We start from the raw sequence: 17,205 nt of genomic DNA, 5'->3' as shown, positions 1-17,205 counted from the left end.
GATACATTCACTAATATGTATTTTTATTTTATTTTTGAAATTGTATGTCTACTACTTTTAATACATATAAACTTAATGGAAATTAATCCATTTTAGTATACAAGATGATTTTTTAAGTCAAAACTTTCATCGTGTTGTCTCTTACCGCTTCCCAAGCCCCTAGAATTGAGATGTTCTATTCTAATGCTCACTTCCCCTCAATTGAAATGTGAACAAAGAACTCCAAATTTATTAAGAATTTTGAAATATATATATAATAGATTTTAAATACAACAAGGAATGTCCTATTTTCAAATAACGATGTTTTAATATAATTTTAAATACAATGAGCAATGTCCTATTTTCAAATGACGATGTTTACTTTACTTAACCTTTTAAATAATTATGATATTTTAAATTTATGTAACAAATCTAAAATAGTAGTACTATAAGATAGAGTTTGGGACAAGCCAGCCAATTTGCGTTACTTTGACTATTTTATCGTGTACTAGAACATTACCTATATCAGAAAGGGAGGATGAAGTTGAAGGAAGAACAAAATAATTTCAACAAAATGACACAAGCAAAAGCGGAGAAAATAGATCTCAAGAAAGGGGGAGGCATTCTTTAGCCATATTAGTCTTAAACTCGGGATCTGTTTAGACATATGATTTAAAATTATGATATAAAATCAGATTGATATGAAGTTGAAGTTTTATTAAGATATGCAACTTTGATTTTTGAAGTTATATATGTTTTTCTCATAAACATAAAAATTTCACAAGCTGTGGAAACTATCAAAATAATTCAAATTCTTATATAATTTTACCTAATGAGACAATTATAGTAGTTAATAAACAGATATAAGAATATCTTAAGGTGACACATTGATAAATCACACATCTCTTTTTAAATAAATGTTTGTGTTTATAAAATTTTAAATTCATAAATTTTATAAAGATTCACTAGTCAATGATAATAGTAAAAAGGGCAGCCCGGTGCACTTAAGCTCCCGCTATGCGCAGGGTCCGGGGAAGGGCCCGACCACAAGGGTCTATTGTACGCACTAACTATTATTTAATATGATATGGACAATCTCTTCAAGTCGAATATGAGTTTTTTTTAATATAGAAATTGAAATGATGGATTTGTTAAGTTTTATATTTTAAAAAATAAATTTACATCTTGATTTGAAATCCCAAATCGTGTTTCTTTGGAAAATTTTAAAATTTGAAATTATGATATCAAATATTCCAAATTACATGTCCAAACTCTCATCTAAAATCATTAATTCATACTGAATGTTTGAACAAAAGCTTGATAAGGAGTATACTCTCTTTAAAGTAAACTAAAAGGAGGTATGAATAATTTCATATATAAATTTAAAAATAACAATACTTGAAGAGTTGAAGATTAGTACATGTATTTACAAAGCTATAACTTTCAAATTCTGAAGGGCACATAATATTTTTCCGTCATAATACACACGTAAAATAGGATTTATATATAAGAAATTATTAAAATTAATTCATGTAAAGAACTTAAAGGTTGATACCGAACACGGAACATGAATTGCCGGGGCAAACTTTAATCGTAACCGTACAATTTCTCATGAGGAAGAAAGATGTTGGACTGGATTGGGCCAAACGTTTTAATATTGGATCATGACATCAGACTGTTGCCACCGCGTCACTGATTTGACCCGAATTCACCGACAATTCCATACCCTTTAAGGATGTGTTTGGTTAAGGAGGAAAATATTTTCTTGAAAAAATAAGTGATTTCTTATTTATTTTCTAATATTTGGTGAGTAAGCAAAAAAATATTATTCTAAAATATTTAACTGTGAGGCGGATTGAAATGAAGATTGTAGGGGGGGGGGAGTTGGGAGTTGGGAGTTGGGGGGGGGGGGGGGGGGGAGGCCAGAGGTAGGATGGTCAAGTCGTGAGAGTTGAGGGATTTGGGTGAGCGGCGGAAGAACAATAAACATATATGCAACTTATTTTTCCAACTTCATTGAGGAAGTCTTTTTTTTTTTAATTCTTAAAGAATTTATTTTCATAAAAAATATATTTCTAAAAATATTTTGATTAATCAAATATAAAAAATTAAAACATATTTTTCTCCGCACCAAACATATCCTAAAAAGGTTAAAAAATCACCACATCTTTTTAAAAAAAAATTATAATAAATAAATCAATATTACTATCAAATAAACGAATTAATTAAGGAAATAAAAAGCAAACATTATATTACTTCTACTAGTACCATAAATAGGGAAGATATACTTTAACGCATGAGCTTTCAATAATAAATAAAAAAAATATTCTTCATTCCTTTTTTTCACTTTTTCTGTTCACCATTTCACACTTCTATGCACTTGTGTCCCTGTTACTCGTAGAATCTCTCGCCCTGTCTCATGCACACACACAGACACACACTAGTAGATTCCTTGCTTTAGCTTCAAATCTCTGCTAATTAATCTTTGATTTTGTTTTTCTCTCCTCTTTTCCCACCATAACCCCATCTCAATTTCGTTTTACCCATCTTCAAAGGCCCACAATTTCCCAATCTTTGTGTCTCAAGAAACCCTAGTTCTGCTAAAATTCACAGATTCTCAAACACCCTTTTCTGATTTTGTGCATATATGTTGATCTTGGTTCGTATCACGTTGTAATTCAGCTTAAAGGTGTTGAATTCAGGTTGGTTTTTGGGAGTTTGGATTTTGGGATTATTTGGGTATTTTGTAAATTGCTTTAAAGATTGACCCTTTGATTTGTTAAATTGAAAACCCCCACATTCCCAATTTGGCATCTTGCAGCAGAATTTGGGTTTGATTGGTGTTTGAAAGGGAAATTGGATAAGAAAGTTTGAAGCTCAAGTTTTGGTGGATTTTGTGGTTTTGAATTAAGGGATTTTTTTGTGATTTCATATATATAGTTAAGTTTGTTAAGGATAAGAAGATGGAGAAATACGAGCTTGTGAAGGATATAGGGTCTGGGAATTTTGGTGTTGCAAGGCTCATGAGGAACAAGGAGACCAAAGAGCTTGTGGCAATGAAATACATTGAGAGAGGACACAAGGTTTGCAAAATTAACGTCTTTTATCATCAATCTAACATCTTCAGATGCTCATTGTTTTCGTTATTGTTATTGTGTTTCCCCCCCTAATTATCGGTTAAACATTCTTTAATCAACCAGGTCCCCCACTCTCTTTTTTTATATGCAATATCATATAAGCTTCCATTAGATTTGAGATACCACTTTTGTTGTAGATTGATGAGAATGTAGCAAGGGAGATCATTAATCATAAATCACTTCGACATCCAAACATAATTCGCTTCAAGGAGGCAAGTGTGTTCATATCATTTACTGTTTTGCAGTACCTATTGCTTTAATTGAGTTTACTTTTGAAAATGGAGAGAAAAAGTGGAGTAATAACTGGCCTTACTGTTGTTCATTTGTTTTGTGAGATGCAGGTGGTATTGACTCCCACTCATCTTGCCATTGTTATGGAATATGCAGCTGGTGGAGAACTGTTTGAGCGCATTTGCAATGCAGGAAGGTTCAGTGAAGATGAGGTATAGTTGAAATTTCTAACTGTGTCAATAACGAGTCTCGCATACCAGTGTATATAGGATTATGAAAGATAAAGAAATTGTGATGAAGGCCCTTCTTTAGAATTCTGTAATTTTAAAAGGCCACTCCTATGGGATCTCAAGAGCCTTGATACCATATCTTTAATGCCTCTCTCATTTGGTTCTTGCTGCTATCATTTCAGGCTAGATACTTTTTCCAGCAGCTTATTTCAGGAGTCCACTACTGTCACAACATGGTGAGCAACTTACAAGAATCTACAGAAAACTATTCATTAACTGTGAACATATAAAATGCCATCTTTTTAATTTAAGGGAGCTTAGTCGTCTTCAAATTTCCATTGCCTCTGCAGCAAATATGCCATAGAGATCTGAAGCTGGAGAATACCCTTCTTGATGGAAGTGCAGCTCCACGCTTGAAGATATGTGATTTTGGATACTCAAAGGTTTATGTGTTCTGCTGAATCGCAGATATAGACATATTATCCCCATAGGGATCACTAAGATGCTCATAGTTTTCTCCTGCAATTGCAGTCGTCCCTGTTGCATTCAAGGCCAAAATCAACTGTTGGAACTCCAGCTTATATTGCTCCAGAGGTCCTCTCCAGAAGGGAATATGATGGCAAGGTAGATTAATTATGTGAATTTTTACGTTTGGTGGAAAGACATTATGCGAATGTTTTTTCTCTGGCATCCATCTGTGTGGAGCTGAATTTTCTACCACGTGTGTCATTTATTTTATAGTATATATTACCTTTCTTCTTATGAGTAGTTAAGAAACTACTATAACTGGCCGCTCTATGACTTGTTAAGAAACCACTATAACTTGTCTCACTAGACTTGGTAAGAAACCACTGTAACTGGTCGCTCTATGACTTGTTGAATTCCAGGTTATGCTTCCATCATTGCGTATATTACATCTTTTTGTTTACATCCTTCCCCTTCTTTCCTAAAGGTTGAGTTTTTTTACTGATCTTTATTCTTATGCTGCGAACGTTCGCTTGTGAATTATTTCAGCTGGCTGATGTTTGGTCATGTGGAGTGACACTTTACGTGATGCTGGTTGGGGCATACCCTTTTGAAGACCAGGAGGATCCAAAGAACTTCAGGAAAACTATTCAAGTGAGTATTTTCAAGTCTTCACATATCCGACGAACTCCATGCGATGCTTACTCTTTTTAATTTGGCTTTGATGTTTCTCTTTCCAGCGAATAATGGCGGTACAGTACAAGATTCCTGACTATGTTCACATATCGCAAGATTGTAGGCACCTTCTCGCTCGCATATTTGTTGCCAATTCAGCAAGGGTATGCTCTCTTCTATCTTTATTGGGTGTATTCTAGCGGAGGTTTTGCTTGAATTTTTAATGGTCTTAACAATCTGATAGAGATGTTACGTGTTTGAAGCATCATTTACTTTCACCCAATGGGTCTATGCATTTGGCCTTTTTGGTGCCATTTTCATCTTATTTCAGCCATACACATTTGATAGATTATCCTCCAATTAGGTCATTAGTGTTACAATATATATCCAGGATCCCCCTTATCTGAACCAAAACTTTGAATTTTGATATGATGGAAAATTACGTTAAGTCGTCAACCTTCCAACACCCTTTTTTGCTTGATCTGAGCTTCATCCCTCATCCCAGTAGTAACCCCTGTACTCTGGGAGTGAGTCGTCGTTGCTCATTTAGATGAATGCAACCAGATAACCATATTCCATGGTTCTTGTCAGGTTAATGTGTTGTTTAATCCTCCAACTAAAATTGAGTTAATGTCAAGGAGTACAACAATTGCTTGTGCCATTAATTAAAGCAGTGTTGTTTAGTCCGTCAGATCTTATCGTACTTACCTGCCTTATTCTTAAACGATCAGTTCTCCCCAAAAGGATGACGTTATCTTCTAATAGTTTGTGGCCACCTCGAAACAAATGGAGTTGGGGTAGTCGTTTTTTTTTAAAATTCAGGTACTACTGGATTAATGATTCCTTGTAACTTTACTTCTCTTTCAAAATGAGAGAATCAGAATCATCCAGAGGGGAAATAAAGTGATATCTCAATTTGGTGGTAATTTGTGATTTTGTAATTGTTCCTATAATTGTAATGGCAGTCTGCATTTGCAATCTTAACCTTGAAAAAACCTGAATCAATGTCTGCTTTGTCATCTCTTCCAACTTTCAACAGTATAAAGTGTGTAATACTGTAACATGTCATAAATAAAAAATATATGTACTAGTATTGAATTTTTCATCTTTCATTTCTCTGTTCCTGGAGTTCTTAACATATTGGAGAGGGAAAAAAGAAAAAATGAGGAAGTTATAACAGAGTTTAAGTTGGAGGAGATTGTGGCTTGTCTAATAAGCAGGTTTATGTTGCAGAGAATTACAATCAAAGATATAAAGTCGCACCCATGGTTTTTGAAGAATTTGCCTAGGGAATTGACAGAAGCAGCACAGGCAGCTTATTATAGAAAAGAAAACCCGACATTTTCGCTTCAGAGCGTGGAGGAGATCATGAAAATTGTGGAAGAAGCAAAGACCCCTCCTCCAGTTTCCCGTTCAGTCTCAGGTTTTGGCTGGGGAGGTGAAGAAGAAGAAAAGGAAGGAGATGTAGAAGAAGAAGTGGAGGAGGAGGACGAAGAAGAAGAAGACGAATATGACAAACAAGTGAAACAAGCACATCAAAGCTTAGGGGATGTTCGTCTCACCTAAGCGTAAATTATCTTCCTTGCTCGCTCAGAACTGTGGACACACATTGGCCTACTTATGTCTTTGGCATTTCCTGGTTGTGTAAAAGTTGTTTCACCTGGGCCTACTTTATCCTTTTTGCTTGTAGAAAACTATAGCTTTTAAGTGTGGCATTTCCTGGTCTTGTCAAGATTTTCTTTTTTCTGTTGTGTGGAACTTAAAAGAAGTCTTGTAAATTTCGAGTTTTGAGTTAAGGAAGCTTGTGAATTATATTTCTATAAGACTAAGGCATTGTGATGTACTGAAGTTGAACCTCAATTGAGTCTTGAGTTGCAATTTGCAGGAAACTTTGGTGAGTTTTGTTGTATGCATCTTGGATATATGCAATATGGTTGTGATGGTCTTGCAGTCTTATTTGCCTTTTATTATGGGTTTTGTTATCACTGTTGATGTTTGAACTCGTCAATATTAACATATAGCTTGCAAGTGTATGGACTTTTCTATTTAAAATAGAAAAAAATTAATACTGAACTAGACCCAATAAATACTACATGTGTAATATATAAGAGAATATCATATATTATGCCATTAATTAGCATACAAAATTTAATTATTGGGTTTTCTCCGGAAACAACCTTTCTAGGAGTAAAGGACACTACCACATATTTAATTATTATTTTAATTCTTCTTTTAACCGATTCATCTGATTTTAGATTTTATTTAAGCAACCTTCTATATTTGATATAATAATCCAAAATATGACTTGTAAATTAGAATAAAGCAGGCCGTTCTTTTGTTATCTCTTAAAGAAAATAAGGTTAGAAAAGCCAAGAGTGAAAGCAAGGTTGAGAAACATGACATTCCAACTCAATTGACACTTGCAAGAGCAGTCACATCTGTATTTTTCAACGTTCAATATTTGATACTTTTTCCGTTTCAATTTATTTGTTATTTTTGACTTGACATCAAATTTAAAAAATAAATAAATTATATTATATGATTTTAAATTAAGGATATGTTAAATGTATCAAATTGTCTTTTAATCTTATGATCTTAAATATGTCACGTGAAAATTCATAATTGAAGAATTGCGAAAAGAAAAAACACGACAAACAAATTAAAATGTATGGAGCATAACAGTTGCTTTCTTGGGTTCTATATATTGGTTTGTTAGTTTATTACTATTCAAAGACTCCATTGGAAGTAGAGAGGGGGAAAAGGCAAACCTATTATACTATTTTTGCTATTTATTCTTTTATATGATTGCAACTTGGATCTGAAAGAATTAATGGAAACAAGTGCAATGATGACAGCGTAGAATCTTTTTTTTTCCACACCGTGCGAGCAACGAAAAAGGTCGTTTTCTCTTTTTGAAAAATCAACTTAAAATTGATAATGTTACAAATTGATTGGTACGTGAATGAGATTGAAGCAAGAAAATGGCAATAAAACTTTTAATCCCTTTGACATTTGTCTATCCAAACAAAGGAATTAAAGTGACTTTCATGTGATGTACGTAATAAGCAAATTGTTCACGAGATATGATTAAAAGTTTAGCTCAAACGCACAATACTGTCATTTTAGAACTATTTCAAGCAAATATTTTTCTTTTTTAATCTTTTTCATGTGCAAGTTGGAAGTACTTTGGGGTTAGATGCTTTACCCCAAATACAATTATTCAGGTTAGTCTTCTTATTTTGACTAGACACAAAATTGAAGAAAATAAAAAAATTTGAATCTTATGATTTTGTATTAAAAATACATCAACTGTATCAAAATATTTTTTAATTTTGTGATCTTACATGTCACGTGAAAAATTGGAATTAAAAAAATGCTAAAAAAATAAATAAAGAAATTATTTTTTAAACAAACTAAAAAAAAATAGGTCAAACAAATTAAAACGAAAGAAGCATAAAATATCCAAGTATTGGAGCAAACGGTATATTAAGTAATAACTAGTAAGTACTAAATGAACAAGTCAAACAATATTTCATATTTCTTCTATATCTATTCCATAACATTTGAGCTTATTTTCATTCCAATATTCCATGATTTGTTGGATTAGCCAAAGCTACAGATTAACCAGACTTCGCACTTACCGTGCATAGATAAATATCTCCAAGACGCCAACTGAAAAGCTGGACTAATAAGAGAACCTCTAATTCCAACACAAAAATCTGCCTGAAATGGCGAGGCAGAATATAACAAATATCAGAAATCTCTGAGAGGCATATGACTTCAAAAATAATTTGAAAGGCAAAGAAAAACATCAACCTTGGCAATGAACACGTACAGTAAACTTCAAGAATTTGCACTAGTTTCAGCCTCCTACTGTACAAGATAAATGAAATATCATAAACCTATCTAGGACAGCATTGACAAAAGGATATCAAAATTCCGGTGCCTGCATTTACTTCTCTAGACGCAAAGTTCACTTTCAAAAATTTGACTAAGAAATATTTTAGTAACAAAAATCGAGGTTGCTTTGCCTGTAAGAGAATGTGTGGTGATCTCCAGCATTTCTTCAGTTCACTATTTTGGTTGACTCCTTCAGCACCTCAAGTAACTTTCTGGTCTCAGTCAAAACACATTCCCTATCAAACAGAGCAGATACAACAGCAACGCCTTTCAGGTTTGGGACACCTAGTTCCATTACAGCCTGAGCATTAGAGATGCCTATGCCGCCAATGGCTACAACTGGTAATTTGGATGACAAACAAACAGTTTTTAGGCCATCCAAACCAATCGTCTTATTGTTCTCTTTGGTATTGGTTGGATATACACCACCAGAGCCGATGTAATCAGCACCATCTATCCATGCTTGCTGAGCTTGCTCCGGTGTTTTGCATGATACACCAATGATTTTGTCAGGCCCAAGAAGAGCCCGTGCAACATGAGCAGGTATGTCAGACTGCCCAATATGAACACCATCAGCATCACTAGCAAGAGCTACATCAATCCTGTCATTAATCAGCAGAGGAACACCATGAACTCGGCAGATTTTTAAACAAGCTTTTGCTGCTTCCAGAAAATCACTAGTTTCAACCTCCTTTTCCCTGTAGTTGTAATCAAGAAAATCCACATCAAAATATAAATCCAAGTCGGGGTATAATTCTTATTTCAAAAGTATCCTCTCTTTTTTCATAAATTCCGTGTTCAGTTAAACTACGCCATATAAATTGAAATGAGGGAGTAGCTTATAACATCCATAAGTCTGACTTCTTAAAAATCTTGCAGAGTTTACATTAATTAAAAAAAATTAAAAAAAGGAGCCATTTGATCTTGAGTCCACGGGGCACTACTTAAATGCCTCTCAAGTTTGAGAAGATATTCTCAATAGGTTAATGATTCTGCCGCAAAAGAGGCCAACTATGCAATTTAAAATCAGTCAGCCATTTTGATTGTTATTGTCAATTCTGTTTGAAGACATTATTTGCTATTAAGTATTAACTGTGTTAAGTCCCACATCGACTAAGAGAACGGGTCTTAGTCACCTTATATGCTCTAGGGTGACTTTTAAAGTTGAGTTGGGTCAAATGTCAATTTCTTCACATGGTATCAAAGACACATCAATCAATCCCTGTTGTTATGTTTTTCAATGTTTTGACCTGCCATATTATGTTATCCACATTCCAGTAATCCAGCCATGCATGTGCGATGGAGGCAGTCTAACATTGGTTGAGCATGAAATCCTACTGTATTTATAGTCCTAATATTTATAGATCTCTCCACCCCAGGTTCAGTAAAATACAGTCCTCAGTTCTTTCTTACTCAGAGGAATCAAAAGGAAGAATGAGAGAGGGAAAGAAAGTGAACCAATTTCAAAGAAGTCACAGACCTCAGCTGAATAATGGAGGCACCTCCTTCTATGGCAGCCTTTACCGCATCAACTATTGAACGACCCCACTTCTTGTTCATCCATGAGTCAGTAACAGCATAGAGGAAGAGATCACAAGGATCAAAAGTTCGTCGCTGAACGTTACTCTTAAGCCTCAAAAGATGATCCATAGGACCTTGACGCCCACCTCCAATGGCAATGTTCTTACTATAAGACAAGGCTGCTTCAACATAGCATTTAGCTACCTGGCAAATGCCAAAAATATATAAAAGAAAAGATGCATCATTTGGCAAATAAGTCAAATCAAATGAAGCAATGAGCAAATTCCATAATCAACAGAGAATCCAATAATAATCTTTTCGACTATCACGGACCTATAATTATTTAAAGGAGAGGAAGATCGTTGGAGGGTGAATTTTGACTACCGTAAGAGTTATTTGATGTACTCTTACCCCTCCTCGCACTGCCTCATTAAAGGTACAAACAGGAGAAGGGCAAACAAAGACCAACAAAACGTTGTTTGTAAGGTGTTTGTACTTGCACCTTAAGCGGTTGTTTGGATCGTGGACTAGTTTGTAGGAATTACAATGCAAGGATTGTTATGCCGTGAAAAATTTGGTAATGTTTTCTAAAAGGCGAATAATAATGGAGGTTTCTATATTGTTAAGTAGTCTACATTAAGAATATTTTAGTGTTCAGATACACATTCTTATTTCACCTTTTACTCTACATAAAAGAATACAAAGAATCCCCCACAAGTTATGCAGGCATTAACAACAGTGAGGAGCTTAATATCGCAAACTAAAAGCTGCATCTATTATGCAGAATTTTATACCAGAGGTTAAAATTGTAGTATTAGTTATGCAGAATTTATACTATTGATCCAGAGTTTATGCTGCAAAATAAATGTTGTATTAGTTAATCAAAATTTTATGCTTGGATTTTATTTTCTTATGTGGTTAGGTGTCTAGTCTATGGCCACCTCATAACAGACCTGATAAATCCCAAAGCTTTCAAGTTCCTTTACACCATAAAATCCTGACCTTGTGCCAATGTACAATCTGTTTTGTAGCAATGTATAGATTCGCATATATCCAACTGGCATATTAAGTCAATTACCTTAACAGCAGAAAGCATTTGAGAACCCTTTGCTAGTTCAGCTGCAACAGTAGAAGCCAAAGTGCAGCCAGTTCCATGAGAATTTGGTGTCATTATGCGTGAAGACCGAAACTCATAGAAATCGTTCCCTATAGGATCAATTGAAAAGAGCGTAACATGTATGAGCCCATGTAGGCATTCAAGAATCATGCAAGCTTTCACGTACGAACAAAAACAAGCATACAGTTAATTCCCAAAGATCTCAAGAAATTCAAGAAATTACTACATTTACCATCATAGAACACATCCACAGCATCAAAAGAAGCAGGGAGATCGCCTCCTTTCACGAGTACATTTCTGTCCAAGAAATTAAGAGATTTTAACACATCAGAAGACAAAATCCTCTGTGGAGACTCAGCTGTGACATATAATAAAAAGAAGAGAATCCACAATACACATCTTCCCTAATTGCATTGGTTTTGTTTTTTTACTTTTTGTAGATCTTCCCTAATTTCACTACACTCTGAACTTGTACGAAAAAACTTGAACTAAACCAGTATAAGCTTTGCAGGACTTTATTCTATTTCTTTATTGCCGAAGTACTAAACAATTTTAAACCTACAAATATGCAAAAGAGCATTTTCCACTGTTTGAAATGCCGACCATTCTTCTCCCACTCTTATAGCCCCAAGTCAAGGAGAAGCTGGAGAAGGATTGAAGTTACTCTGTTTAGAGCACCCAGAAAATGAGCCCTTAAACCCCTTTTTCAAGCATCTACAGGTTTCTTCTTCTTTTTTTTTGAAGGTGGTAAAATAAGTATATATATATATATATATATGGTATAATCACCACTAAGATAGTGCAGCACCATAATACAAATAAGCCAAGAACCCTACTGTGCAAAAAGAAATTTACAGAGAGCCTATCAAATAATCAGCACATCTGCAAGTTCTATTTTATTCAGTTGTAGTTAACTCTCAAGTTAATTTTCCCTCCAAGAAAGATGAAGCAGGCATAGATCCATTCACAGAAGATCTCCTCAAAGTCTTCTCGTGTTGGAGAAAGTGAAAATCTTCTTTTTCATTTTCATAACATGCAGCTGTAGATATGAGATGCGTATAACTCCCTGCTACATGAGTGAATGGATTATAGTTCTAATGATTCATAATGCTTTTGGTTGACTCATCAACACCTTGGGCCTCATATTTCCGGCAATCACAGATGAAGCGTGCTAAGTTGTTGAACCCTGGCCATTGTAGTTAATAGCAGAACATGAAGACTTACTGCAAGTGTGGGTGCTAAGACCAATATGCAATTAAGTACTAAGGCCTGTTCTGTGGAAGCGAAATGTAGAATTCATGTATATCACACCTCTATATAAAATATCACCAATAAAACTAGGTTGAGAATGACAGGGTTGTTGAATTTGTGTAGAGGAAATGCATAAGGCGTCGTGCTACATTGTACAACAAATGATGGTTTGAATGATTTAAAAGGTATTTAGTTCTCTCTTGTAAGTGAGAGCTATGCTCGATAATTTTTCAATCAAATGGACTTTGGCCATAAGTTTGTACAAGGTCAAGGTATCAATTTCACTATCTGAAAGAAAAATCTCAAAAGTTAACCTTGGACCAATGTCATGTATTGCTTTTGCAGCAGAACGCATGTCAGCAATTGTTTCCAAAGGCACACCGCCTAGTAAAGCAGAAGCTTCTTTCAAATTTGGGGTCACTATATCAGCCATGGGAAGAAGCTCCTCCCTGTTATCAGAAATGAAAGGCTATGATTACACATGATTATCCAAGGAGTTGAAACATAAAGAATAAATGTAGAAGATTTCACACGACATTACAGCATATAAATGTGAAAATTACATCGGTACATATATCAATGAAGTTTCATTTATTGTGCTCCAAGATTTATCACAAAAATGATGGTCATGCTTAATCCAAGCATGTGACAGTTGACCATAGATAGCAGGTCTGTATAGGAAGTTTAGAGCTTGTTGTATATTTCATGAATATGGCAACAGAAAATTTGACAATAAAAGATTGTTAGTCAATAAATCCACATATGAGTTTACACGGAGGACATGGAAAGAGAATATCACTCTCAAGGTGACATACCTAAAGCTTTCCAAAATAGAGGGACCAGCTAACGTATGTCCACTTGTGGATACCATAACGGGGTCAACCACCAAGGCTGTCTTCAAGCATTTGATAGCAGCATAGTTAATGTCGTCGAAATTTCAAAAACTGAACAGAAATATTGTGTACCTTGTACGGGGAATTCCTTCAGACTTTGACAGAGGGTTTTCACTATGCCAGTTGACGGAAGCATGCCTGTTTTCACCTAAGACAATCTTAGTGCTGTAACGCAACATAGACTACTGAGACACTAATGGAAATTGCAGACTGCTTAGTCCTAATAATGTTGGTTTACTCTTTCCATGTATGGCTTGAATACTGGATCAAGTTGTATATTCAGTTGTGCAAAATATACAATCGAGAAGACTTGAATAGCGCATCGAATCAGGTATAGAGGTGGGTCAATCTTGTTAAACTAACCATTCTATCCCACCTCTCACATGGTATAAAATTATCCAATAAAAGAGGATTATAATCCCCTCCACGATCAGATCCCAGTGTCCCCAAAGCTAACGGTAACCAAACATGGAACTCTCTTTATCCCATGAGTATCCACGAACCAAATAGCCAATTAATTTCACATATATGGTGACATTTGGATTCCAAAAAGAAAACTGAAAAATAATAATAGCATGAATTTGACCAATATGTATCACTGAAGAAAATGGTCCTGGTAATTCGGAAAACCAGTAAATTAGCCAATCATTTCCTTTATAAAGGATGTTCTATCTGCATTACTTTCAGCCATCATACCTCTCCTCCTAAATTATCTATACCAATTATTGCTAGGTAGTTATGAGTTTCTTAATATGTTGTTTCCTGTAACAATGTCGTGGGCTAGTGGCAAGCAACATAGGTCTTTCGATGTATCTTTAGATTACTTAAAATGTAAGTTTTATACAGTTGGAGAAAAGTAATCAATTCAGTTTTCAATGACAACACTGAAAGACACATAAAAGCAAAGAGTTTGAAGTAAACAGGGAATATAATCCTATCATAGAGTCAAGCACCACTGAACCTGTGCTGGGAAATCTAAACTTACGAGCATCAAATTGGCAATATATGCATAATCCCAAAAAAAATACTCATATTCCAGTTTGTGCAGCATCATAACTTGACTCCCATGTGGCTAGAACTGTTGATAATTCAATCAATGACCGGGACTTTTACTTCAATTGCTCAAATTAATGTATACCTTACCAAAAACAAAATTATCAACTGGATGTGAACATCAAGACATTAATATGATATACTTACCACATTGGGAGGCATATCGGAAAGGACCGACCTCAACTGCTCTGCCACAAAATCCTCTGGCACAATGTTCACACCCTGGAATAAACCACAACAAAATTCACAAAGGTGAACACAATAGCAAAATATTAACAGACTGTAACCTCATGGAGAGTCTTAATACCTGAACCCCTACGGTGTTTTGAGCAGTAACAGCAGTGATCACAGTGGAGCAATACACTCCCCGAGCAGCACAAGCTTTGAGATCCGCTTGAATTCCGGCGCCTCCACCGGAATCGGATCCGGCGACCGTCAGAACATGTGGAACTCTAACTTTGGACTCATCGCACGGCGTAGGAGTGGAAAACTTATCGTCTTGCATTGCCTTGAGATGCGAAAACCTATATTGATGAAAGCTTTTGGTGCAAGCTACACGGGGACTCAACAACACTGGAATCTAATAATTGAAATCCGTATGAGGATCGAGTTCACAACAGGTGCAAACCTAGTAAATATCTTAGGTTAGCAAGAGAAGGATTGAGATTTTACCTGAGGTTTAGGAGTGGAGAAGGAAGTGGATAGAACCTGAGAGCAGAAATGCTCCATGTGAGAGATGGATGGAGCTATAGGAAAGTGGAGAGTCCACGGGTACGGCTATTTTTACCCGCGAGACTCGCACGAGACAGTGGATCACTAGAAAATTGTGATTCTTCGCCGGATAGATATGTGGCAATTAGTGGCATGGAGCACTAAATGATCTATAATATTAATAGCTAATTATGTTATTTTTATTATTATTTTTTAAATTATAAAATTTCTTAAAATTTATTGATTTTAGATTCTTGATTTTTAAATACATCTTGAAAGAAAGATAGATATGTATCAGCGAGAAGAGGGTAATGTATTTAAGAGGGGATTTTGAAACTATTTTAATTGATAAGGAATTTTAGAAATTATAATAAAATAAAATGGATAATTACGTAATTTTTTCTAAAATGATTTGTTTAAGATTCTCTTTTAAATCTTTTTTGACTATGGAAATTCCTAATGATCCATCTATGTTGCAAGAGAAATAGAAAAAATATATATATATTTAGGGAAAATTACCCATTTACACATGTTATATTACTATATTTACTAATAGGCGAAATCCATCGGTGGTCCCTTAAAGTTGACACTAACTTTCATTTAGACACCTAAACCAGGAAATGTTTATTTTAGACACCTTATGTAAGGGTCTGATGCGTCATGTTGACACTTTTTAAATAATTTGTTATTGGACTCAAGCGCGTGTATTACAATTTCGTCCACATAGATTAGTTGGCCAATTATATCATGTCAACTCTCTCTTCCTTTTTTTCTTCTTTCTTTTCCTCTTTTTTTCTCTTCCTTTTTTCCCTCTTTCTTCTCTTCTTTAGCTGGTCCCACTGATAATATATCGACTTTACCAACAACTTTTTTCAATTTCTTCACCAGTGCAACTGTATCCATCTCTCCTATCACTGTTAATTTTTGCTCCTTTAGATATGCTGCTATTGAATCTACACTTATTTGATTTAAAAAATAATTCAATTTTTCTAATGATTAATTAAATCTAGATCATCAAGAACTAAACAAGGGCTTTTTAGTCAGTAAATTAATTAATTACCTAAAATATCAGTTGCAGCTTCTATGGGTGTTTCAACACAGATCTTATCGAAAATCATGCCCATTTTCAGAAAACTTAATTATTGCAAATGGAATTTGAGAATGTTGAGAGTAAATGTTGGCTGTGAATTGTTAGTACTTAAATGGAAGAAAAGGAAGTTTCCGCGGAACTCCACATGAGGTGTCTAAATGAACATATCCTGATTTAGGTATCTAAGTAAAAGTTGGTACCAACTTTAGGGGACCACTGATGGGTTTCGCCTTTTATCACCTCTCCCAATACATTTTCGATATATCTCTACCTCTCATCGTACCCTCTATAATCAATATCTCGCACCTCCTCACTAGCGTATATCACACAGGGCCCGCTCTAGCCTTTAAAAAACAAGGCATATGCCTCTCAAATTTTTACCAACAATAAATTATGTGTTAATTTTTCATAGAAAAAGTGATTATTTATGATTAAAAAATCATTTTTTTTAAAAATATTTTATTTTATTCTCTTTAACATCATTCAAATATAAGAAATCAAGAAAATGTTGTTTTGCCTTGTTACATTCTCTCCGCTAACACTCATATTATTTTATTCTTTTTAACACCTTTTGTGCTCTTCTTCTTCAATTTTTTGATGAGTTGGAGTAATACTTTATCAAAAATATGAATCAATAGTCGAAAAATATTGTACAAAGTGAACTGCAAATATTAAGTAATAATTTGCATCTAGGTAAAAAAAATAATTAAATAAATATATATGAAGTTATTTAGATTTTAGGCCTCTAATTGAAATTTTGCTTTAGACCTCCAAATATATTGAGCCGTCCCTGACATCACACATCTCCTCTTCACATGTCCAAATATCTCAGTCTCACGTCTCTCATCTCGTCCAACATGCATCTTCTCTATGCAAATTATATGTAAGTTATGTTTTAACCAAATTATATTAGATAAACCTTTTATACGCAAGTTATATATTTTGACCAGAA

The 17,205-nt window shown here is 34.6% G+C and overlaps 2 protein-coding genes across 4 annotated transcripts; one reads left to right on the top strand and one right to left on the bottom strand.

Annotated features, from left to right (window-relative positions):
• Positions 1 to 2,307: 2,307 nt before the first annotated feature.
• On the top strand, positions 2,308 to 6,673 carry LOC129885860 (serine/threonine-protein kinase SRK2B). Its single transcript, XM_055960325.1, has 9 exons — positions 2,308 to 3,062; positions 3,254 to 3,328; positions 3,458 to 3,559; positions 3,760 to 3,813; positions 3,928 to 4,020; positions 4,109 to 4,201; positions 4,592 to 4,696; positions 4,783 to 4,881; positions 5,951 to 6,673. Exons 1-9 carry the CDS (start codon positions 2,943 to 2,945, stop codon positions 6,281 to 6,283), a joined length of 1,074 nt encoding a protein of 357 aa, XP_055816300.1. The 5' UTR covers positions 2,308 to 2,942; the 3' UTR covers positions 6,284 to 6,673.
• Positions 6,674 to 8,237: 1,564 nt separating this feature from the next.
• On the bottom strand, positions 8,238 to 15,304 carry LOC129885859 (thiamine biosynthetic bifunctional enzyme TH1, chloroplastic). 3 transcript variants are annotated; one of them, XR_008766149.1, is made up of 11 exons: positions 15,125 to 15,304; positions 14,760 to 15,032; positions 14,600 to 14,674; positions 13,472 to 13,547; positions 13,322 to 13,397; positions 12,821 to 12,955; positions 11,488 to 11,552; positions 11,217 to 11,344; positions 10,098 to 10,342; positions 8,534 to 9,315; positions 8,238 to 8,440 (listed from the first exon to the last, which is right to left on the bottom strand). XR_008766149.1 is itself a non-coding variant. In XM_055960323.1 (10 exons), exons 1-10 carry the CDS (start codon positions 15,179 to 15,181, stop codon positions 8,784 to 8,786), a joined length of 1,662 nt encoding a protein of 553 aa, XP_055816298.1. In that variant the 5' UTR covers positions 15,182 to 15,304; the 3' UTR covers positions 8,491 to 8,783. The 3 variants fall into 3 exon arrangements, 2 of the variants coding, with proteins under 2 accessions (XP_055816298.1, XP_055816299.1); XM_055960323.1 differs by lacking the exon at positions 8,238 to 8,440 and having other exon boundaries at positions 8,491 to 9,315; XM_055960324.1 differs by lacking the exon at positions 8,238 to 8,440 and having other exon boundaries at positions 8,491 to 9,315; positions 14,760 to 15,025.
• Positions 15,305 to 17,205: the final 1,901 nt, after the last annotated feature.

Source organism: Solanum dulcamara, chromosome 4 (assembly GCF_947179165.1).
Source record: "Solanum dulcamara chromosome 4, daSolDulc1.2, whole genome shotgun sequence".
NCBI lineage: Eukaryota > Viridiplantae > Streptophyta > Magnoliopsida > Solanales > Solanaceae > Solanum > Solanum dulcamara.
This window is presented reverse-complemented; position numbering and strand designations above follow the sequence as displayed.